Raw genomic sequence first — 25,248 nt, forward strand, 5'->3', positions numbered from 1 at the left:
GTACACTGAAATTTCGTTCGGTTCGATATTTTATTTTAAAACACTTAAACTCAAAATCAGTTATTGTAAGGTGACAGGTTTTATGTTGGGAAATATTTTTAAGAAATAAAAAACTGAAATATCTTGCTTGCATAAGTATTCAACCCCCACACATTAATATTTGGTAGAGTCACCTTTCGCTGCAATAACAGCTTTGTCTTTTGGGGTAAGTATGTACCAGCTTTGCACACAGTGTCGGAGTGATTTTGGCATTTTCTTCTTGGCAGATTTGCTCCAGGTTGTTCAGGTTGGTTGGATGATGCTTGTGGACAACAATTTTCAAATAGTGCCACAGATTCTCAATGGGATTGAGATCAGGACTTTGACTGGGCCACTGTAGGACATTCACCTTTTTGTTCTTGAGCCACTCCAATGTTGCTTTGGCCTTTTGCTTGGGATCATTGTCCTGCTGAAAGGTGATTTTCCTCCCAACCTTCAGTTTTTTAGTGGACTGAAGCAGATTCTCTTGCAGTATTTTCCTGTATTTTGCTCCATCCATTCTTCCTTCAATTGTAACAAGATGCCTAGACCCTGCTGATGAGAAGCATCCCCACAGCATGATGCTGCCACCACCATACTTCACTGTAGGGATGGTGTGTCTTGAGGCATGGGCAGTGTTAGGTTTGCGCCACACATAGCGCTTTGAGTTTTGGCCAAAAAGCTCTATCTTGGTCTCATCTGACCACAAAACCTTTTCCCACATCGCATCTGGGTCACTCTAATACTTTCTGGCAAACTCCAGACGTGCTTTCAGATGGTACTTTTGAGTAACTGCTTTTTTCTTGCCACCCTCCCGTACAGGCTGGTGTTATGCAGAGCTCTTGATATGGTTGACTGGTGCACCATTACTCCACTCCCAGCCACTGAACTCTGTAGCTCCTTCAAAGTGATTGTTGGCCTCTCTGTGGCTTCTCAAGTCTCCTTGTTTGAGCGCTGAGTTTTGAGGGATGGCCTTTTCTTGGCATTGCCTGGGGGTGTGATGCAGCTTCCACTTCCTGATTATTGATCCAACTGTGCTCACTGGGATATCCAAACACTTGGATATTATTTTGTACCCTTTCCCTAATCATTTGTATTACTTAATGGTTCACAGGTGGAGGCCAATGGTAAGGTAATTGTGTCCTTGTTAGGGCAAACTGGGAGCTTCCACAGCACAGGGGTTGAATACTTATGCAAGCAAGATATTTCAGTTATTTATTTTTCTTAAAAATATTTCCCAACATAAAACCAATGTCACCTTACAACAATTTATTTTTTTTAAATAAAATATCGAACGAAATTTCAGTGTACCATTTGTAATTCAGTAATATGAGAGAATTGGTCAGGGGTCCGAATACTTTTGCAAGGCTGTGTGTGTGTGTGTGTGTATGTATGTATGTATATATGTATATATGTGTGTATATATATATATATAATATATATATATATATATATATATTATATATATATATATATATATATATAGTGTGTGTGTGTGTGTGTGTGGTGTATATATATATATATATATGTATATATATATATGTGTATATATATATATATATATATATATATATATATATATATATATATATATATAATATATATATATATATATATATATATATATATTATATATATCATATTACTAACATACATGTTTGTAATGATTGTATTTTTAAACTAGATATTTATCTTCTTACTTGAACTGTGTATTTGGGTTCTGTTTTACAGCCTCTTTATAGGCTGGTTTCTGTGCTGTGTACTGTGGAATCACTTTGCAGTGCATTGTGACAGCCAGACCGTTCTGTGCTCATAAAATTAAATAACTTTTTTTATATGACTTTAAAAAAAAAGAAAATAAATGTACAAAGCAAGTGCTGAACACTTCTGATGCAATATTTCTGTATTACAGTTTTACCATTATCAACAACTAGCATTATAATGCAAAAAAAAAAAAATGTTCATCAAATGTTTATTCAGAAAAGTGCCTCATTATGATTTGCTTCTGAGATAGTTAGGGTGCCATTATTGTCTTTTGTTCAGATATATAAAATGTACTGCAAGGTGACTGACCTGAATTTTATCTACAGCTCAGTTTTCATGAAGTCATTTTACAGATTTTAACACAAGCCAATTCAGAGCTTCCATTCTGTAGGCATTCCAGTTGGATCTTAAAGGGTTTTATAGTCAGAATTATTATTATTATTATTATTATTATTATTATTAAATGAGACTTGAAGTTTTTAATATTTCTGTAAAATAAGTAACTCTTAATGTACATATTTCATATCTTCTTTTTTTTTTTTTTTTCCCCTGAAAGTCCAGATGTAATAAATGTTGTAATATAGGCATGTATATCGTTGACCCTGGAAAAACTGGTCATTTGATCATTTTTCTTCATCTCTGAAACTGCATGAAAAAATGTGTCCTGAAACTGGACATTGTATCATGCCTGTGTACAGTCATGTAGGTGGAGACGCCCCTAAAACACTGGAAATAAAAAACAATCTTTCTGTGATCCATTTGTTTGTGCGTTATGTTGGTTAAGTAAAATAAATAAATGAATCCAAAACTTCCAAATGTTGCATTAAAGGTAAATGCACAAAAATATCAGTAACAAGATGAAGGGGATCGTACAGAAATATGAAATGATAGAGAACAGTATAAGCAGTACCTTTTGAATCCCCATCCTTCATTTCCAAAAGTCTGATAGGAACAGGCAGATACACTCTTAAATGGGTGTTTTCTTTTTTCTACAGATCAAAACTGATACTATTTATTCCTGTGTTCTTGTATATTGAGATCAAATACAGGAAAGGTGCTATATATACACACACAGTGGTTTGCAGAAATATTCACCCCGTACCAATAATGTCACATTTTGTTGAAATGCAAATAATTCAAAGCTGTAGTGGTTAAACTGAACACTGTTATATGAGGAGGAGGTTAAATGTCAGCACAACTTGCAAAGAAAGAGAATGTACAAAATGAAATGTACTTTTTGGATAGGGCTGTACTAGCTTTGCACAGTAGGATGGTGACATTTTTGCCCATTCTTCATGGGAAAATTGCTCCAGTTCTGATAAGTTTGTTGGGGATCGTCAATGGCCTGTAATGTTCAAGTCTTGCCATAAACTTTCAATTGGATTCAAGTCAGAACCTTGACTGGACCACTAAAGCACATTGATTCTGTTCTTGTTCAACTACTCCAGTGTGGCTTTGGCTTAGTGCTTCAGGTCATTGTCCTGCTGAAATGTGAATTTCCTCCACAGTATCAGTCTTGGCTGACTCAAACAGATTTCCTCAAGGATTCGCCTGTACTTTGCACCATCCATTCTCCCCTCTATCCTGACAAGCTTCTCAGTCCCTGCTGAAGAGAAGCATCCCCATAACATGATGCTGCCACCACCATGCTTGACAGTCAGGATGGTGTTGACTGGGTGATGTTCATTGTTGGGCTTGTGCCAGACGGAATGCTTAGAATTTAGACTGAAAAGTTCAATTTTTGTCTCGTCTGACCACAAAACCTTTTTCCACATGTCTGCAGTATCATCTACATGCTTTTCGCAAACTCCATAGGTGCTTTAAGATGAGGCTTTTTGAGTAATGGCTTCTTTCTTGCCACCTGTCCATACAGGCCAGCTTTATGTAGGGACCAGCTTATTGTTGATGTGTGAACAGTGACTCCCATCTCAGACACATCTATCAAGGTCATTGTTGGCTTCAGAGTGACATCCCGAACCAGTTTCCTGCTTGCCCAGCTAATGAGTTTGGGAGGGCGACCTGATCTGGGTGCTGTGATGAATCTTCCACTTCTTAATGATGGACTGAGAGGGATAATCAGCATCTTTTTAAATTTTCTTGTACCCTTCTCCTGCTCTGTGTGCCTCTATCACTTCATCCCTGACTTGTTTCAAAAGCTCCGGTCTTCATGGTTGCTTTGTAGGATCACTATGCGAGTTGCAGCTTGAGTGTCTTTATATACATGAGGGTTAAACCACTTTTGAGTACATACAGGTTGAAACCATTTTAGTTTGTGACCTTTCAAACAAATCATTTGCACCTGAGCTGACTTAGGGCTGAATACTTATGCAACTGAGATTAATCTGTTTTTCTCTAAATCTTATTTATGTTCTATATGCATTTTGTAACTTTATCAATGTGGAGTAGTTTGTGTAGATTCTACATGTAAAGTCTAATTTGAAAGCGTTGTGGAGTACGCTCAGGTGCCAACAAAATGTGAAAACTTTGCAGGGGGGGTATATGTGTGTGTGTGTGTGTGTGTGTATATATATATATATATATATATATATATATATATATATATATATACACACACACACACAATTCTACAGTTCTGTAAAACGCAATGATTGGGGATAGATGAAAATAGAAAACATAAGAATCATTCCACAGCCACTCTTCTGCCATTAAATCAAATGCCCTGTACACACCTGATCCCAATGATGACTATATATCAGATGTTACATTAGTGGAATATTACCAACATTAACTAAGCCCTCGTGGTCGTAGGTGCTTGCTGATCTTTTCAAACCAATCGGCTTCCAGTACATTGCGACATCAATGCTCTATCCAAGCTCTTTCAATCATTGTTTTCATTTACAAAGTGTTTGATGTGTTTCTTAGGCAGCGTGGAGATGGTTAAGGTGACTGATGACAGATTGGCTTAATGTGTTTCTAAACAAGCACATGTCTAGAGGACACATGCCTCCCCAAATTGGCTTGGGTTTGTAATTCTTGCCATTTGTTTGAATGTACAAAACATCACATCCAATAATGTTGACCCAACAATCAGACTAATTTGACTTTGTCTTGGATTGAATAGCTGCATTGGACACCAAAAAACATGCAGGATGCTTGAAGAAAAATAAAAGAATGCATTTTGAATTCCTTTCCACTGTACCCTTTTAAAGCCCCTGATTTTAAGATATTTGAAGTTGATGGTCAGAGATAAAGGACAGCTGAATACTGTTCTGTGTACCTGTAGTATCTACTCTGGAATGCTGGATAATTGAGGCTGTATTCAGGTGCCATACAATCAAGTTCCAACAATGAAGTAACATGCTTTTGATAAATGGGAGGGTTTGCACTTCGTTCTAACAACCCTGTTCTGTTTCTAATAAAGTTCCTAACAACACTTCAGTACGTGGCTGCTATATTATAAATATGGCACCATTATTTTAGGTTAATATTACCATAACCATACACTTTATTCCACAAATAATTTGTTTCATTGGTTTATAATTTGTGTAAAACTGCTTTAGCTCTTTCAGTCCTACTATATGCTCAAATCGGTACTGACTCGGACTGCACTGTGCACAATAGCTTTATAGTTCATGTTGTGGGAACATTTTTCAGCAATATGTAACAGGGCAGCAATCCAGGCCTTACTGACCACCCCCTCATCATTTAAGTCCAGCCTGTGCGCTTTGAGCCGTGATGTTCGCAGCTGCTGCTTCTCTTGACAATGGTGTACATCCTCATTCCAAGAGCAGGGGGCAAGCTAAAGGTATGACTTTCCAGGCATAATTGAACTTAACCCTACTCAGGAACTTCAAAAACAATAAGGTAGGTGTGGAAACTTCCACTATGTTTTCCAGATGTATCCCAATCTGCTTCCGGCATTTGTTCACCGCTGCTACTGTGTGGTTGCCTTGGCAACATATTTATCCTCAATACCCTTGAGCATGCAAGACAGGCAGGCAGGAAGTAGAGGTGCTTTAGTCCAGTGAAAGGAAGCCACAGCCCAGCCTGGAATTCCTATCAGTGGATTAAAAAGAGCTGTGGGTAAACAAGGAACACAAGCTCAACCATTTTCCACAGGGATTGGTATTTTAATTATGCAATCGATTTTATTTATCTCATAAGCTTCAAGCCTTTTCAGATTAGTTTAGGCATGCCGTACAGTGCTCTACAATGCAAGCAAGCACTGGTTTATATCGATTCACACCCCATCTTATAAGAGCATGTACTAGCGGTAGAATTTAAGGTTGAAAAGAATAGTTAGATATTAACCTTACTTTCAACAGCAAAGCCTACTTCCATATTCAAAGTGATGAAAGTCGACCTGCACTTCGCAAATTTATTTATCTATGAAGTCCCATTAAAATTAAAATCTGATAAATATTTAATATGCTTTGGCTTCTGTGATCCATCATGAGTTCTGCTTGTCCTAAGCACTGTGATTCTATTTCCCAATGGTTGTACTGTAGCCGTAGGACAATTTTGACATAACAATAAATGTTTTTCTGGCTTAAATCAGAGTGAAAGTAAATACAATCACAGTGTGCCAGTGCTATTAAATGGGTACACTTTTTTTTGTTAAGGTTTGTCTATGGTACTTTTTTTATGTATTGTTTCATTGGCCTCTGACACACGTGAACTCAAACTTATAAACTTGATTTACTAACTGTAACATAACTTTGAAAACTGCAATTGCCTCTACATTTATGAGCATTCAAGTTTTCCATATAGTTTCAAACAATTGTTCAGCATATTAATCTTTAAACTTGTCATATACAGTCAGGGCTGTGCAAAGGGTTTCCAAAGGGCCTGGCAGGGCCCATGAAAAAACCTTTATTGAATTTTTTTTTTGTCTTTGTTCTTTCTCACTCTTTTCTTCCATGGTGAAGTCCTAACTCCTTCATACAAGGCTAGGAAGGCCCCTTTTTCAAAGTACTTGGTGTCGATTAGGATTTTTGGGGAGGGGATGCCTGGGGCACCCTTGGCACAGCCCCTGTATATGGTGTTCCAGTTTCTGGAGAGAGGAAAAAAAAACCACAACTTTGTTGTGACAGTGATTAATTCTAATTTCAAATCAATTCAAGTTTGCTTAGAAGTACCTTTTTAGGCCAGATTCCACACCGCCCCATTTCTACACCATGTTGGATTCATCATTACAACAGTTCATTCCATATGTACTTTTGAGAAATGGAAACAGAATGGATTGTTTAACAGCAGTATTAGGGCCAGGCTGGCTTGTGCATACTTTCTGCAGTTGTTCAGGCTTCTGATACTTTTACTCCTGTTTGGTCATCGTTGGGTTACTGTGCTTTCACTGTATTGGCAAGGTATTAAAGTAGAGTTTAGAGTAGATAAGCAATTAACATTCATTGCTTGGGGATGTTTTTTCATGTCAACACCTATACAAGTGTAAACACAGTATGTCTACTGAAACCAACCAGGCTTCAGTCTCACTGGAATATTACTTCACTCTTCATGCAACAACGCTCCTCCTTGGTTGCGGCGTCGTGTTTGAAATCGTTGAACTCTGCCTCTCAACATTACTGGTACAGCGCCAAACTACAGATTGCATGTGATCTCATTCCTATGTCCTCAGCAGATTGCAGGCATCTACTAATGTACCTGGAGTCCAATCAATTTCTGATGCAACATTATATCACTAGAATAATGGGTCAAGTCCGAGGAGTGGCTATTAAGAGTTAAACCCTGTAGCGTGTGGTACAGGCTGGAGCCCACTAAGTGGCAGTATAAGCACACACACATACACAAATAAAGAAAATCACTATAGCTTTAATAAGTTTTTACTCTGCTAGAAATATAGGACATTAGTAGGTAACTTAACATGCTACAAAAATACAGAATTACTCAACAATCACTTTAGACCATACTAGGACTGGTAGTAATTCAGTTGCATTTGCAATGCTTGTAAGTGGGTCAGAGACCGATGTTAGTACAGTACGTGTGAAGAGATGCATTGCAATACACATGAAGGGTCCATTTTTAACCACTGGCTGGTTTTACAGACCCAAAGCTAATTAATGTCCATTTTGGTAAGGTAGTCCAAGTGCTGCATCAGTGGTAAAAGCTGCTCCCACTTCTTCTGTCCTGTGTATTTTCCAGAGAATAAGACACAGCACTGAGGTTAGCGGCCCTGCATCTTTACTAGGAGTACCACAGGATTCTTCTGATTTTAGCCTCATATGAAAAGACAGTGATTATGGAAGCACAGTTACCCACCACTAGAGGGCAGAATTTCCCTCAAAATAACTAGCAATTAAAGACCAGAATCCTTGGTCATGTGACAGAAAAAAAATAATATAAAACAACACATACTTACACGCATGCAGCCCTTTATTTTATTATAGCGTCACAATTATCAATTTAACATAGAGCTGTATTATACAACATGGTTTACAGCTTTACAAAAAGAAAAATGAAGAATACACACATATTTACAAAATCTCTCTCTGTGCAAACGTAATTTCTCTTTCACATCAGCAATGTTCACCTCATCCGCAATATCAGAAAGGCATGCATAGAAATAAACTTTGGTTTGTTAACAAAACTATACTAGGTTTCCGCAGGGTTATATATGCATTTATATACACAAGTCTGCTACTATTTAAAGGACTACTGTTTAGTATATATTTAAACATCAAGAACCATTGACTGCAGTTACACAGATTATTAAAGTAATGGTTGGGAAATAGCCCACTTTAGGTTCAGTGTTTTTGTTAGTAGAAGCTGCAAGATGGATATTAGGTACAAAATAACTTTGGCAGATAGGCAGTACAACTACTGGAAACAGAAAAGAGATCTGCCTCATAAATCCATCTATCATAAGTACTTTTAAACAAAGTAACGAGGCAGTGCATAGGAAGCTTACCACAAAATATTCTTCTTACCCAGACTTGAAATATCAGCACTTCTTAAACAGATATTTCTCATGTTTATTTTTGTACTATTATTTATTTATTTATTTAAAATTTTTTAAAGATCTAGCATTAAAACAAATCACCACAATGCTGGAAAATCAAAAGACTGAAACTAAAAGCAAAAGTCAAACTAAAAGCTAATCCATCTCTTAATATTCTTTTTTTTTTTATTACCATTTTTTTCACACTGTTTTCATACACGATACAAAATATTTCAATTCCCCAACACGTCAATTAAAAAATATATTCAATCTTAACACCATCGAAAAGAAACCTGTAAACACAAAAGCATTGCTCTATTTAACAATTCAGAACACACTGACTTTAACCCCTGTTAAGTAAACACAAAACACTTTTTTTGTTCTGTACAGGTAGTAACAGACAGATCTGGAAATCTGGTATGCTGCAGATGTTAAGCAAAAATAAAGAGGAAATAAAAACTAATAAAAGCATGTTGGTGCAGTATGAAACCAAAGCAAACAAAAACAACACAACAGTAATAATATCAATGGTCAGTACAGCAAGCCCGGTGTATTAGGTGTGGTTTTGGGCTGATTCCTTGGCAGATGAAGAAGATGGAGTGGGCTTCCCGTTGTGCCCCTTGTAGCTGATGAAGCTGGGTGTGTGTATGGTCCGGATGCTCTTCACACCTGGACTCAGGGAGGTGGAGGAGACTGGGGAAGGGGAGCAGGAGGCGGAGGAGGAAGGGGGTGGCCGGCCGTTTTGAGTCTGTGGTGAGATGGAAAGACTTGGACCTTTCCCAGTGTGAGTGGGGCTCTGAAGCCTCAGAGAGCCGTTAGAGATAGAGGGGATGTGGGAGGATGAGGAGGGGTGATGGAGAGAGGAGCGGCTGCCATGGGGGTTCAGGAGGGCAGAAGGAATGGAAGACTTAGAGGAAGAGGAATTAATAGGGTTAGTGCTGTCTGAGCTAGAAGCAGACCCAGAGCTTCCTTTCCCAGAGCTAGGGGAAAAGGCTGGGATCTTAGAAGCAGGTACAATAGGGGAAGAAGCTTTATAATCCCCATCAGCTTTCTTAGCACTTCCATTAGCCTGCAAACAAAGATGGCAGGAGACACGGTTTGTCGTCAAAAAAAAAAAAAAAAAAAAATTGAAATTGAAATAAAAAAGAAACATCGTCAACCACAAAAGGGCCTGCGAAACAGGTCCCCCAAGAAAGAAACAAACATACACTAAACTGATATTATTAACCAAGGCCTTCACATTATTTAGTAGACCTGATGAAACCATAATTAGAGAGCGGAAAGAAAGAGAGGGGGGCAAAGCAGTGGGGAGAGTCGCTGCAGTGGTTGCCCCTATATTAGTAAGAGTGATTGCCATGCTGTCGGGGGTGTAGATGAATAATGAGAGCCTGGTGAGAATAGCAGATCATCACGTTTGGTTCAGTAGTTAGTACAGGTGTGTTTAGCCCAAGCATTCTATAAGCAGGGTACTAAGGAACAGAGATGGAACGTTAGTGGAAAGTTCGATCTAGGAACACAACTTTTGAAGAGATTTGATTTTTCTTTCCTGTTTAGTTAACGATGCAAACATGCACGTGTTGTGATGGGAGATGTTACTGAAATGTTAAAACAGAACTCTTGAAACATGCCATCCAAGCCAATGAAAAAAAAAAAAAAGAGAGATGTCTACAGATCCAGGTTGGTCTACTTAATTCCATTTAACAAAATGCTCAGCCTTTGGTTTCTTTTAAGGTTTCATAACTCAAGCTATTCCACTTTTTACCATCGTCATATTTTCTTTTTTTCAGTATTTTTGTAACGCAATTTAAATGTCCTTTTCAAAGACTGGTCTACAGTAAAACTACCTGTCGGAACTGCCTCTGGGGCTCCTGGAGCTTCTGTTGTGTTCCAGCTTTGTCTGGGCTCCCTGGCTGCTGTCTGGATTTTGAAGACATTGGCACTGGCATCCTGCTGGTTGACGAGATTGCACTGCTGCTCTGCAAAAATTTTAAAAAAATAATTAAAAATGACATGGAGACAGAAGACAAAAAGATACCCAAATCACTGATTTTGCAAGTTGATCCCGACCATAATATACCACAGCGGAATACACCATGCATGCAACAGTAACCCAACATTCAGAAACAAAGACACCCACTAAACAAAACAGATTTAGTTCTTATTTTATTCGGCACCCGGCTTGATCGCTTGGAGCACCAATCACAGCGTCACTTCTAGAGTTGGCCTTAAAAAAGTCCAGCGAGGATCTTGCTGCCAGGTGGGGGTAGGGGATGTGATTAGCTGTATGATGCCAGGTACTGATTATAAGATTATCTGGGAGTATTTAAAAAGATAATGAAAGCCACAAATATCAGGGGTGTTTCATTCAGGAAATCAACCACTTTCCCAAGAACACCTACATGCTCATTAATTAAATAAATAAAAAATACCAGTTAAAAAAGTTAGAATTACAGCCTGAAACCAAGTTAGAGTTTTAGCCAAATCAAAATTCAGTACAACCACTGATAAATGCCAGTTCACAATCATGAAAACAACAACAAATCACACACCAAAGGGTTAAAGCATCAGATTCCCAGCTTTTCCCTGCACTGGCAAGATACATTAACCGCCGAAGAGTCAGCTGTTAGAAAACCCAAAAGAAAGCCACCTGCACGAAGCAAGAAGAGCTTAAAAAGAGACCTGTTCACAGGTGATGGTGGTGGTGGCTGCAGCCCTTGGTAATAGCTGTGGTTTGGACCTCTTCCACTGCAGGCCCTTTTGATAATTGACTGGAGCTGCCGACTCCCGGACAGAACCAAGCTCCACCTGAGGCTCGGCTTGTTCTGCAGATTCAGCTTTCTGAAAAGAGAAGGTTCTAGATTCCTCCAGCACAGTTTCTTCAGGCGATTTGGGACCCATCTCGCTTATTGTCGTTTCCAGCTGTTTAATGGTTTGCTCCAGGCTGTCAAGGGTCTTATATGTATTCTTACGAATTTCATCAGTCCTGTACTGAGAATTTGAAGACGCCTGTTGTACTGTGGCAATAGTTTTGACGGTAGTGGAGGTGGTTTCGTCGTCTGTGAGCTTTGACCTAATTTCAAATCTCTTGGCTTCCTTCTGCTGTTTTACAGTTCCATCCGGCTCTTCCTCTTCTTCATAAACCACCACCTGTAGTGTTTTCTTGCCAGTCTTTGTACCTGTGCGAATGGCTTGAGTGAGAGCCGACAACTGCTTTTTGGGGAACTTGAATTTGAACTTTTTCTTAGCGTCTTGCTTGCTGCCATCTAGAACATTAGGCTTCGCTTCTGCAGTCGACCCTCCGGGAGGCTCTAGTAAATGAGCATTATTGGTTTGAAGATAGTTACAGCTGTCAACACTTGATACTTGATCTGCTCTTTCCACTCGATCAGCTCTGCTTTCGAGAGAGACCTCCTTTCTATCTGAATCGGTCTCCTCAGCTTCCTCATTTTCCTCGTCGATCCTTTCCTCAGCCAACATCCTCTCCAGCTCCTCTTCAGACTCAAATATAGTGGACAGCCTCTTGTAAGCTGATCGAATATCCATTGGCTCATCGAATATGATGATGACTGGCTTCCTGTCCAGGCCTGCAGCTGGGTCTTCGGAATCCAACTGGCTGTGGCTGTAACCCTGGGTCGTCATTTCCCGGTTGGCATCAACGTTTACAGTTTGTACGTTTTCTCCCTTATTGCTGACTATTTCTTGAAATTCTCCGCAGGAAAGAGCCTGCACCTCTGTATCCGTGATCATGAACGCTATGTTATCAATGGGTGTAGGGCTTTCTTCGCTAGGAGAACTAGGGTTCGAGTCTGCATCCTCAAAATACTTGATATTTACCTTAGATGATTTGGATCTGAGTACTACCTGTTCACTGTGTCCCTCTTCTGTCAATTCTTGAGGGGACTCGAGAGTCACAGGAGCCTCTTGGTTTTTCATTAAGGAGTTCAGTTGGCTTACAGACATTTCTGTAGGCAAAGGGCTTGCATTAGTGGCTTCAGAGTTTTCTGTAGACATTTTTATCATGGTGTCTTCAATGCTACCTTTCTGTGGTATGGTTCTGGTTAGTTCTTCTTTCTGAATGCAATGGGCAGTTCTCATTTCTTGTTTTTGTTCCACATCGGGTACTTCCTGCTGGGTTTCAGTATAGGAAATCTGGAACTGATGTTGTCTATCTGGGAAGTACCCTTGGTTTTCCACATATGAACACTCCTGGAAAACAAATGGTTCATTCGCCACAAACTGAAGGTTGCTTTCTGCAGTTCCATCCACACTGGGCTCCTGTAGCTCTTCCATTTGCAGTGAAGGGGGTTTATTTGAAATCTGTGCAGTGACGTAATATATAACCTGTAAAAAGAAACCAAAACAAAGGTGCTTATTTAAACACAGATCTTTTGGGTAGGGCAAGATGAAATCTTACAAACTGCATCAGACATCACAAAGCATGTTCCAGAGAGTACTTTACACCTACCTGAGGGCTATCCAGCGCAGTCTCGTTTCCATTCTCATCAGTGTCTGTTTGTCTCTCTTCACCAAGTATCTCCATGCTCTGCTAGGACAGTTCATGAGGAGAACATTATTGCACAATGGATTCCTGTGCAAGACCCAAAGGACTGCAGCTTTTAAATTAAAGGGTAAAAGTGCACCCAGGGTCTCCAAGAAACATTGTGCAATAAAATCCTTGTAACACACCTCGATAATACGTTCTGGATGTATTGAAATACAGGTTTAATTTAACACAGCATTACAATAGTTCTAAAAAAAATGATGATTTTGTATTTATTTCCAGTGCATACAGCTATGATCAAGAGTGCTGCATCACCCTATATAATTAACAAACTTTGCTTGAAACCTGCTGAATAATGTTACATTAACATATTGAATTACATATACTTAACAAAAAACTGACAAATTGAAAAATGTGACATTTCAAAATCTAATATGAAATACCGTACTAATATTATGCCTTTTGCGATATCATTTTTTAGTTTCCTTGACTACATGATGCTAAATAAAAGATTTAAAATTATGTTCATATAGTTTTTTTCTTTTTCCGTCCTAAAAGTCTAGGTTATGCAAAACTTTTGGCCATAGCTGAACACTAATGGGGTTACTTTTAAACTTGGTAAAATGATGCATAAATGTCGTTCGCAGCTCTACCTACACATTGTGCTTATTTACTTGAACACAAATCACACTGATCTTGAAATATAAAAACAAAACAGATTTATGCTATGCGAGTACATTTCCTGCACTTTTCAAGTTTGTAAATAAACCCCTTGTACAGTACAGGGACAGAAGGACGACTCTGATTCCATAGCAGTTTCACCCTTTCCAGGTTTTACTACGTGCTTGATTAGTCGCTGTGCATAGGTAGCAAGCTCAGATGTGTCCTATTAAACTCACAGTAAAACTAGGAATGGCTCAAACTGCTATGCAACAGGAGTCGTATGTCCATCCCTGCAGTACATCGATTTTAATCATGTTACTGCATTTAATTTTGTGAGAAGTTAATTCACATTAACATTAGGGTCAGTATTTACACATTCAATTCAATCTTGACTATATTTACATGACTACTGATGTTACCTGCTATCTATCACTGTAAAGCAGTGAGGAGTTAATTAGCATGATTATTGTGCTTTAAAGAACCTCTACAACTATATTTCCTGGAAGATGGGTTATCAGTAGCCAATGATTTAGTGATAACTGATGACCTTTAGTTCTACAGTCTGGGGGAGGCAACTATATCGCTAATTTAATGCAGTTTTATATACGTGCATATTTGATTGTAGAAACTGTTTTCACCTGAATTAAAACAAATAAACAAAAAAAACAATAGAGACATTAGAATTAGTTTGGTAATTATTGCCATCCCCTAAAACACAAACATTAAAAGCAGCCTAGATGTCAGAGCCAAAAAAGGTTAGGTGAATCAATTCAAGAACACAGTAACCACATTTTCTTTTGGAAAAAAAAAAAAAAATCTATAATGAGATGACCAAAAAAGGTTAGAGGTACAAGGCTTGCACGATTAAGAGCTACAGTATTACAGTATTCAAATCTCCATCTACAGTCAACATTTCCATTTGTCAAAGAAACAGGCAATTTCACAGCCTAAATGATTTCAGATCAACGCAATACCTGAAGCAAGAGTGCAACACCTCTTTCCCTCACACGTTCAGCGTGTCCCGAATGTCAAAGCAAGCACTCAATCATGGAAACTTGTATCAAATGAACAAACCGTATCCAAGAGGCCACTGGCTCAATTCAATCCAGATCGCTGTAATCCGGATTACAACAGAACCTAAACCAGCACAGAGCACAGCAGCAATCCGGATTACAACAGAACCTGAACCAGCACAGAGCACAGCAGCAATCCGGATTACAACAGAACCTGAACCAGCACAGAGCACAGCAGCAATCCGGATTACAACAGAACCTGAACCAGCACAGAGCACAGCAGCAATCCGGATTACAACAGAACCTAAACCAGCACAGAGCACAGCAGCAATCCGGATTACAACAGAACCTGAACCAGCACAGAGCACAGCAGCAATCCGGATTACAACAGAACCTGAACCAGCACAGAGCACAGCAGCAATCCGGATTACAACAGAACCTGAACCAGCACAGAGCACAGCAGCAATCCGGATTACAACAGAACCTGAACCAGCACAGAGCACAGCAGCAATCCGGATTACAACAGAACCTGAACCAGCACAGAGCACAGCAGCAATCCGGATTACAACAGAACCTAAACCAGCACAGAGCACAGCAGCAATCCGGATTACAACAGAACCTGAACCAGCACAGAGCACAGCAGCAATCCGGATTACAACAGAACCTAAACCAGCACAGAGCACAGCAGCGATCTGGGAAGTGGAAACGTTCCTGGGAAAGGGTTAAAAAGGTGCAAGACAATCAGAACCAACTCTGCAAGAAATGTTGTTTTTGTAATTTAACTGACAAGATCCTTGATGCCTACAATATCATTTCCATGAGGTCTTAGGCCTCCTGGTAACAGCAAGGTCAGTTCCAGCTCTCCCATGTTTTTTGTTTTGTTTAATAATACAGTACTGCTGCCCTGAATTTATAGCCCATGTAGATAAAGATAAACTGCCCTCATAACAAACTCACTTGTGTTCCCTAAGGGCAATAGCTTCAAAACTTTGGGTAGACTGACTTTGTTTCTTTAAAATATGATTTTTTTTTAGTATTTTGAGGTTATGCTTTGTTCAGTTACGTGATGTTTTAGTAGACATGAAAAAAATGTAATTCGATTTTTTATATTTAAAAATGAGGTCTGTCCTGCTTTCAACACTGCACAGCTCAGTAAGCGGGTCAATTTAATTAAAGGCAACAGGAGCATCGCTGCCTTTAGTGGCCTTTATCGGCACTGGCTTGATTGATTTCAGCGTGTTTGAGCGGGTTTTACAGCATCCCTGTCACTTCTGCTCTGGATGTTTGACATGTGAACAATGTTTCCTGCAGACTCGTGTGCAAATATTAAAGAAACAAAAAGACAAAAACCACTAGCACCAAGTAAATCGCCACATTCAAATGGGCAGAGGCTGCAGAGTGAGAGAGAGGTAGGGTTCAAAGAGTACGTGACCAGTGTTCGAAGCAGAAAGGGAGCTGAGCCAGGCGATGGAGGCTCTGCAGCGCCACACATATTACCTTCTTTTCTCTGGGTGATATTAAGGCCCCAGGCCTTATCTCTCTGAATTGGGTTTCAACTCTGGGATGCTCAACAATACTTTTTGTCCCTACATCCATAAAAGTGCACTTCTGGAAAACCTAAGAAATCAAAATACATACACCAGGGATTAGCAGTGTGAAATACTTTTATATATATATATGAAAGAAAAATAAATTAAAAAATCAACATTGCTTGTTGTATTTCCATGCTGAAGTAGTCACAATATTGCCTTATACCTAAACTGCAACTTTACAGCAGGAATTCAAAAGGTTAAGGATTAAAATTCCTCATTTGTAAACCCCACCACACAACTACTTCTGTCCTCCCACACACACACCACTGTTTCAAATACAGACAGAGGGGTCCTTGAGTAATGAAGGCCACCCTGTCTTTCCAGCACAGTTGTCATTACCTGCAGCTCCGCCATGATCTTGTCTCCCTCATCTTCCTCCTCCCGGCTGGACGAGGCAATGATGGGGGGCGGGGTTTGTGGTGGCGATTTGCTTTCACTCGGACTTCTGGGTAATTTGGTCTGCTGAACCTGTGCTGCTGCTGTTTCTGCCTCCTTTGAAGGAAACAAGACCAATCCATGCTGATTTATACAGTTCCTTTAGCTAAGCACCACTATATTTACAAGTTCATAACTAAGCCACTGAATGTTGAAATGTATCTGGAATACGTTTTATCAAAGCCACTGGAAAAAGAGCCCTAGTGTGTAGCTCCAAAAAGGGTTGCCTAGAAACACATCTAAAGTGGGCCCTTTTAGTAGAGTGAGTTAATGTTATAAGACTTTATACATCTTTAGGTTTGTTTTCTAATCAAGTGTCATCTATATCAAGCTACGTCGCATGGCTCGTTTCCATGGAGATCATGTTGGGCCATGTGAAATTAACTATTTTCTCAGCTGACTGAATTTATTCTCAGCCGTGTGCTCTCACAGTATGCTGTATTGCATGATTCAGCCAGACAACATTTCCAGAAGCATTCTGACACTGTCAGGGTGATCGGTTTGATAAATCCTGCTCTTGGTGTCAGGCCTTTGCTGTGCACTTCCAGCTGAGCACGACAGCCCTATTTGCACTTCCACTCATTTTAGATGTTTATATTTGTCTTTAATATATCCTCTGACCTTGCGCGACTCCATTGCTATTGATTTTTTGCAGTGATTATATTTTGTTAAGGCATTGAAACCAAATATTTCACGCCTGAATCTGTTCCCAGGTCTTCCAAGTCCCTGCTTGTCTTTGAAACGCTCTCAAAACAAAGAGGGTTTACTGCTGCATTTGTTAGTTTTGCAACATTCATTGTCAGTATATGGCCTTGACACATTCATAGATTGGTGGTTCTGTATTTATACCTGCCAACAAACACATTTTAAAGGTAATTACTCTAAAATATTAGCACAGCCCTAGTGGACATCAAGGATCTGCATAGTTTAATCTCTCCCTAATGAGTGAAGTTACACAGCATGTCTACAAATGTTTAACTAGAAGTAATGCTACTGGAGGTTGTTTCCAAGTGAAATACTAATAATGTGCACACCTGAGCACTGACTGCCTCCTGCCTGCTCGTGAATATCACTTCTCCCGATCTCCCGGTCGTCAGGCCAGACCCTGGAGGATAAGTTCTTCGAGGAGGGGGAGGAGGAGGGGGAGACTTCACTACCTTCTCGATGCCTGGCTCTGTGTGAGGGGCCTCCTCTGCAGCAGACAAACAAGCACAAGCGGGGTGAGAGAATGAATCCAAACAAGTGTTGTAAAAAGATAGTGCTGAAGCAGCATTTGTAAGGGGGTCAAAATGACCTGGAGGCAGCAACACAGGAATTTGGGGCAGTGTTTAACCAAGCATCAGATGACTACAATGGTATTCTAATAGGGTGACTTTACTGGGAATTTGAGTGCAAGGAATGTATTCGTTACAAAGTCATCACCCTCCTAAATACTGCTGAAGCACAGCAGGTGAACCGGAACCCCACTAACCAAGAGCGTGTGAAACTGACTTGACTTTGTGTTGAAAGAAGGTTTCAAATAACTTCTGTTTGTTTCACTGTTCAGCGCTATGATACAATATACAGTTTGCAACCCGTAGGATAATAATACATATTGGTTAAGGGGGATTCAGGAGATTCAGCACTTGGAGAGGTGGGTCAAAAATAAAATAATGCAGTATTTGTTTTGATCTCTCAGAGCAGTAGTTGAATTGCACTATTGCCTGTCTCTGACAACAGGCAATGCCGGCCTTGGACATCTATATATATTTTTTTAAATAAATTTAGTTGTTGCCAATGATTTTTACCCAGTTTTCTCCCCAATTTAGAAATCGCCAATTGTGTTGCTATTAATCCCGGTTCACACTGAAACACACGTCCTCCGAAACGTGTTGCTGCCAAGCTGTCATTTTTCGCACTGCGGATCCACAGTGAAGCCACCAGACCTGTAGTGCCGGAGGACAACACAGATCGGAATGACTCCACTGCAGACCCGCAGGCACCCTATCAGCCACAGGGGTCGCTGGTGCGCGGTGAACTGTGGATTGCCCTGCCGACCTAAGCCCTCCCTACCCAGGCAGCACTCTGCCAATTGTGCGCCGCCCCAGGAAATGCTGCACTCCACACGGAGCGACTTTACTGGATGCGCCACTCGGGAGCGCATTTCCTGGGCATTATTAATCAAACTGTAATTCTGCTTGTGTTCCAATGATGATTTTTGTAGTCTCTTTGCTAAAAGCCAAGTTCCTGAGCTGGAATAATAGGCCCCCTGTGGAGAAAGGCAGATGGTGCATCACCATGGAGCACATGGGAGTAACTGCTGTAAATGCTTGTGTGACTGTGCCACAATATGCGATTGTAAGTTTAATTAATTGAGATTCTTCATTTCAGCTTTTATGGCTCAGGAACTGGGGAGTTCCCAAGAGCCACAGACTTTTCTAGCTACTTTTCACAATCAAGTCTGTTTCCTAATGAAGTGCTACAGATTTTAATAAATGTATTTACTGTAGTTTACAAAATCCTGGTCTGCTGCTCATGGGACATAAATGTCACCATTCCAATGTTAAGAGCACTACAGAATCAACTCCGTTCCTTTTGTCTTCACATGTGCAACTCAGTGCAAAAGAACTCAGTTCACTTCAAAAGGACTCGGTTCTTTTTGCTGGTTCACTTCAAAATTTTGGAGCCTGCATTGCTCTTACCTGCTTGCGGCTCCAGTACGTGGAGTGTGTCCACTTCATCGGGGTTAGGTGGAGGGGGAAGTGGGGGAGGTGCTGCCCCTTGCAACACTTCCAAGCTGGGGATCCCTTTCATCATGTTGGCCTGAGCCTCCTGGAGGAGCTTCTCAAACTGTTTCCCATCATAATGACCCACATTTAGCCTTTTCTCTTCCCATTCCTTTTCTGCTGCCTGTTTACAAAACAAAAAAAACAACAACAAAAAAACCTTTAATTAATACTTTCAGTACTTAGTAAATAAGATTTACAGAAAACCCCAGGTCTAGAAAGTATATTAATTACAGCTATCATTATTTCATTAGAACAGAACTTAATACAAATGCAAATAAAAAGGCCCCTAATTAGCTTTCAGTTCCAACTACCATGGATATCCACTAAGACTACTGTTACTACACTGCTCACTGTCATCAAGCTGATCATACTAATTACCAATTAGTTATTGCTAATTGCATTCCATTCTGTGCAGGAAGTCTCTTAGTTAGGATGATCCATTGTTTGGATGGAGGTATATTTTCATGGAAATTTTTAAATACTGATCTAGCAGCAAGTACATTTTTCATGCATTCCTTGGGACTGTTGCAACCCTCCCTTAAAAATGGCTCAGATAAAATTTTGCCCGATTTAAAATTATTATCTAAGAAAACAGCATGGTTGCAAACAACGAGATGTGGTAAAACATTTTTAAAAAATCGACAAGGTCACCTCGATAGACACGACTCTGTTTCTGTTTCTGGTCCTGCTGGTTTGGATTTCTTCAACCAAGAGGCTTTGCATGGTGGCTTCGTTGCCGATGTTCATCGCCTGGGCTGCCAGTTTTGGGTTGAGGGTGGTGTGGTACTGCTGCAGGATAGCGGTGCTGCTCTCCTGGCTTTGCTGCACATTGTCAGAGGTGCTCTGCAGGCTCTGAACCGCCATGGACGAGGAGTGCAGGCGCAGGGTCGGCGTGGCTGGGGGGCTCTGTGAGTGGTGCAGCAGGGTGGCCGAGTGCTGGGACTGTTGTATGGCCACTGGGGCACTCTGGACATGGTGGATCACCACTGGGGAAGCTGGCATCACCTCGGACTTGATGGAGGAGCCCTGGGGCTCTGGCAGAGTGCTTGGGAAGTTTGGCTGAGACGGTGTTTGAATGTGCACCCCCTGCTCCTGGGGTTGCATATTCACAGTGATTGGAGCTTCAGATTCATACTCTGTGACTGTGGTTTTTGTAACCTGTGTCATTTCTGTGGCACACCTGTATGATTTAAACCAAAACAAAAAAGTTTTTTAGAACTGATGCATGTCCTATAGCTGCCCCTTTCCAAGCCACAAGCTTGCTTTGCATAAAAGCACTCATAGTAATTCTCAGGAAAGTAATTTCATTTTCTCTGTCCGCTGGTCACGCAGGAATGAATTTCCACGTCACTTAAAATCACCAGCTCTAGAGACAAGCCTGCCGCGAATTTATTTAACAATGATTGCTGCTGTAAATAAAGTTTTCATTGGAACGTATTCAGGCAAAATCAACCGAGAAGCTGTTAACTGTATTGTGTTTGTGAGGCGACCACGAGCAGCTGGTTATAACTCACTGCTGATGGCAGGATATCCATGCAAATTAGATGCTGCATCTCTGAAGCTGATTTCCTCTTTGATAAATGAATAAATTACAAAAATGTGCTGACAAATGACAGAATCTGCAAAGTTATAGGCTTTTGGAAGTATGCATAATAAAATAGCAGTCAAGACTGATTTTTATCATCAAATCACTCCAGGTAAAAAAAAAAAGGCTTAGTTTGCCTGTATGTTAACTACATAAATTTTAAATGTTGCCTTTGTCTTACCTACATCAATTCACATCCATCCATCAGTGTATCAGGAATTATTAAGGGAACAATAGGGGTTGTCCCTGCAGACCATGTTTTCTTTAACATTCACATCCATCCATCCATATGATGCAGGTAATGACCAATCAAAATACTGTGCTGCTTCTACTGCACTGGTCTCTTTAAAACTGTAATTAATGCACACCATCACTGAACTGTAGACAGCTTTGAACTGTAGGTACAGGGCAGGTTACAGTTTGAGGTTGAGGGTTTCCCTCAGCTCTGCTGTTATTTTCCACATGTTCCAACAGTTGAGACACTGTGAATGGGTTACCTTCTCAAACCCGTGAGGGATTCAGTCAGGGTCTTCACTCTCTTCAGCAAGCTGTCGAGCTTGTGAGGCTCCTCCTTCAGAAACCTCACTGCCTCTACTTCCACACGCAGCACAGCCCTCATCTTGTTCTGCAGCATTGGAAACTCTCCTAGAATGGATGGTAAAGATGTCAGAAAGGCTGGACTATACTGCTTTCAATATACTAACCAGGGCGTGTGGATAAAAGCAAACAGGAAAATTCAGTTAGGAGTGGCGGATTTAGGTACTTGAACTCTATGTACAGTATGTATGTATGTATGTCTCTATGTATGTACCTATATATCTATGTATTGGGGTTGGTGAAAGTTGCTGTTTATCAAATAATAAGTTACGTTAATAAATGCGCTGGTTATCAACAAATGTATGTGTTTAACTGCACATGGTCTACTGGAACTCCAACGATCAGATTCTAATACATGTTGTATATATGTACATGATTCTTGGTAATATACAATCAGAGACAGACTAACCCTTTAATCCTGCCAGTGACTCCCCCACTTTCCTCAGGGAAACAGCCCCGTCTTCCACATCCTTCAGAGTGACGGCTCTGTGCACAGTGGAGGAGGTCGAGTCTCTGTGCAGCTCATCCACGTATCTCTCCAGATTGCTAGTTAAAATGAGAACCGCAATCAGCATCATGGCCTCACATACATGACATGCAACAAATAGAATGCTGCTGGAGAAGAGGTCAACAGAAACATGTGTGAGTGATACATCCTCTATTCAACGGGTCACATTTAGCAGTCTAGTTTAATCAGAGTTTTTGAAACCTTTACATACTGAAAATTGAGAAAAATGAAATGCAGTATAGTTGTGTTTTTCGGTTTATATGAAATTTCATTTTTTGGTGCTTATTTTGAGCTATTTTTGAGTTGGGGGGGTGTTCACTTTTATATACTAATTGAAATGATTGTTTTCCGTTACTTTCCAAAATTCTTGGGCATTTTTTTTCTGTCACAATATATACAGTAACTCGACAGTACTTGCACTCTTCAATTGTATCTTCTTTCCTTTGCTGTCTACCTCAATGAAATCCTCATGGTCACAGGCACGTTCCTCTCGGGGTTTTGTGTTTTGGAAATTGTGGCAAAATGTCAAACATGAGCATGTAAATGCGATGTACTGTAACACTGCTTTAAATCTCGCCAGCAAGAGCACCTTGTTTTAAATCTAGCAAACATGTTACACTTGCATTGGGATGGGTTTAAAGCATTCAGAATGAATCAGTGCTACATACAAGTCAGGATCCCACTGCACTGGGAGTTTTATTTTTTTCTTCACAGGGAATGGGGTCAAGTCAAGATGAATTGTGAAACCATTTCCATAGTTTTTCCGGTGTTTATTGGATATGCACCAATTTAATTTTTTTGTATCGGGGGTGTTTTATCGTTTATTGGTTAAAACCAAAAAACAGAAGCCCTAAGTATTAGGGTTGCAACAATTAAATCAATGCATCGATTATCAATCAAGCATTAAAACCTTGAGTGTGTGAGTGTGCTTCTTTTAGTGGTAGTAAGGTCGATTAGCGCATTGCCAGGATACACACTTTAGGCCTCTACATTCGCATTGACAAGCCAGATCAGAAGTAGACCTTTTGCATTCATGTTTTCTTGATTTAAAAATTATGGCAATACATTTATTTATTTTTTTTTGTTTATTTTTTATTTTTTTAAATCTATTAAATCTACCAATTACCTTCTTTTGTTTCAAAGCATGTTGTGTTTGGATTATATGGCAATATTACATAAAAATAAACTGAATTTAGTGTAATAATTTGTGAGATTAATTCAAATGCTTTGCTTTTGGACACACACTATGTAGAAATTACTTCTGTTAAAATACAGTATTTTTTATTATTGTTACAATGTTAAAGTGGCATCTGATGCAGAGGCACACACATTCTTTTCAGTTGTTAAACTCAAGTCCTTTTTTATTTTTATTTTTTATAACTGGAACTGTTCTAATTTGAATAGAAGTTGTGCCTGTTTGTTTAACTATGATGCACAACAGTGTTTTCAGTTATTGGACCTTCTGTTAAAAACGAATGCTTGTTCTTTATTTTGAAAAATAAAACATCAATGCATTGATTATCGTTGATAAATGTCTATGCAATAATTGAATATGATATTAGGGTGCCGATTACAACTCTGGTAAGTATCGTTTAAGGTATTACTGTCATAAATGTCTCCAAACAAGCAGCAATACTTGAAGATTGATTATGTAAGTGTTACAATACTTACTAATGCCTCTAATGTACAACATTATTTAATTAGCTTTCAATTACCAGATCTGTGAGTAACAGATTCCTGCAAAATACCTAAGCATGGCTCTTAGAATGTGCACTGCATGCTATTCTTCAGAAACTCCTCAAGAGGGCAGTATGTGTTCATTTGGCTTAAATGAGGCAACAACATGACGGGATAGGTTATTTCAACGGCAGTAATCCTGCAAAAATGTATGTAAACATGTGTCTTTTTTCATCAAGTGTAAATGACCCTTTAAAATGATTTAATTGTAAATATGGTGGTCAGTGGTATATTGCTGTAATATGTGCTGTCATGCCTGCATCAGTGACTCACCATTAGCATGCATTGTTTTCATACATGCCAGCACAGCTAACAAAGCCTAGGAGTCTAATAGAAGAAAGCAACACATTCCAGGATACCTGCTGTTCTCTTTTGGTTATGTTTTGTTTCCTTCTAAACTGTTCTATTTTATGCTAGAATGACTAAAAAAACTGAGACTAAAGAGAGGGGTTCAGGAGGACACAGAATGCTCACTGAAACCAAACACTCCAAAACGAAGCAGAAATACACACAGGCGGGAAGACAGTCAATTTGACCCTTTAGTGTGATCATGTCTTGCCATTAATATGCCCCCCTAGCTGTTATAACAAATACACAGAGGTAAGGGGTAAACGTTTATTTCCTTAGCCCTGGTCTGCTAGTGGGAGGTGACGTTGCCTTGGTAATAGCATTTTGTAAAGTGCTTTGCTCAGTACGGTGAAGTGTCTTAGTCTTCAGCAGTGGTTTTCAACCTGTGGTACACATACCAGTACTGGTACATGACAGGCTTGCAACCAGTACACACTGACAGCTATCCTTTATGACAACATGATTCCTCAACCATAACACCACTCCCTCAATCGCACCATCGCAACGTATCACTCTGTTTGTACCACTGAATCACAGAAAGGAGAAATTAAGATGAGAGGTGTTTGTTGTGAACTTTTGAAAGTTCCTGATGGGGAACAAAAGCAGCCACTCTTGTGTTGTTGATTGTGGTGAACAACTCCTACTTAGACGATGGCGTCAGTGAGCAAAGCGGTTTGTAATGGAATGGGGTAGATCTCTGTTTTACAACTGCCGTTTAAGATTGCACATAGCTACTGGTACACCTAGTGGTCTCTACTGGAAACGCTGGTACTGGAGATGAAAAGGTTGAAAACCACTGGTCT

The 25,248-nt window shown here is 39.8% G+C and overlaps 1 protein-coding gene across 9 annotated transcripts in view; it reads right to left on the reverse strand.

The window, feature by feature from the left end:
* Positions 1-7,556: 7,556 nt before the first annotated feature.
* LOC121314133 (sickle tail protein homolog) overlaps positions 7,557-25,248 on the reverse strand; it is a 225,863-nt gene continuing 208,171 nt past the window's right edge. For 6 of the 9 annotated variants that reach the window (XM_041247082.1, XM_041247080.1, XM_041247078.1 and 3 more), the window contains 11 exons: positions 22,262-22,398; positions 21,753-21,900; positions 20,322-20,850; positions 19,584-19,791; positions 17,937-18,094; positions 16,807-16,959; positions 16,373-16,492; positions 13,164-13,244; positions 11,378-13,039; positions 10,543-10,674; positions 7,557-9,767 (listed from right to left, as the gene is read on the reverse strand). In XM_041247082.1, the coding sequence (XP_041103016.1) occupies positions 9,252-9,767; positions 10,543-10,674; positions 11,378-13,039; positions 13,164-13,244; positions 16,373-16,492; positions 16,807-16,959; positions 17,937-18,094; positions 19,584-19,791; positions 20,322-20,850; positions 21,753-21,900; positions 22,262-22,398 (3,844 nt within the window). In that variant the 3' untranslated portion in view covers positions 7,557-9,251. The remainder of the gene's footprint in view (positions 9,768-10,542; positions 10,675-11,377; positions 13,040-13,163; positions 13,245-16,372; positions 16,493-16,806; positions 16,960-17,936; positions 18,095-19,583; positions 19,792-20,321; positions 20,851-21,752; positions 21,901-22,261; positions 22,399-25,248) is intronic. The other 3 variants (XM_041247079.1, XM_041247083.1, XM_041247086.1) reach the window with 3 other exon arrangements.

This window comes from Polyodon spathula, chromosome 4 (assembly GCF_017654505.1).
Source record: "Polyodon spathula isolate WHYD16114869_AA chromosome 4, ASM1765450v1, whole genome shotgun sequence".
NCBI lineage: Eukaryota > Metazoa > Chordata > Actinopteri > Acipenseriformes > Polyodontidae > Polyodon > Polyodon spathula.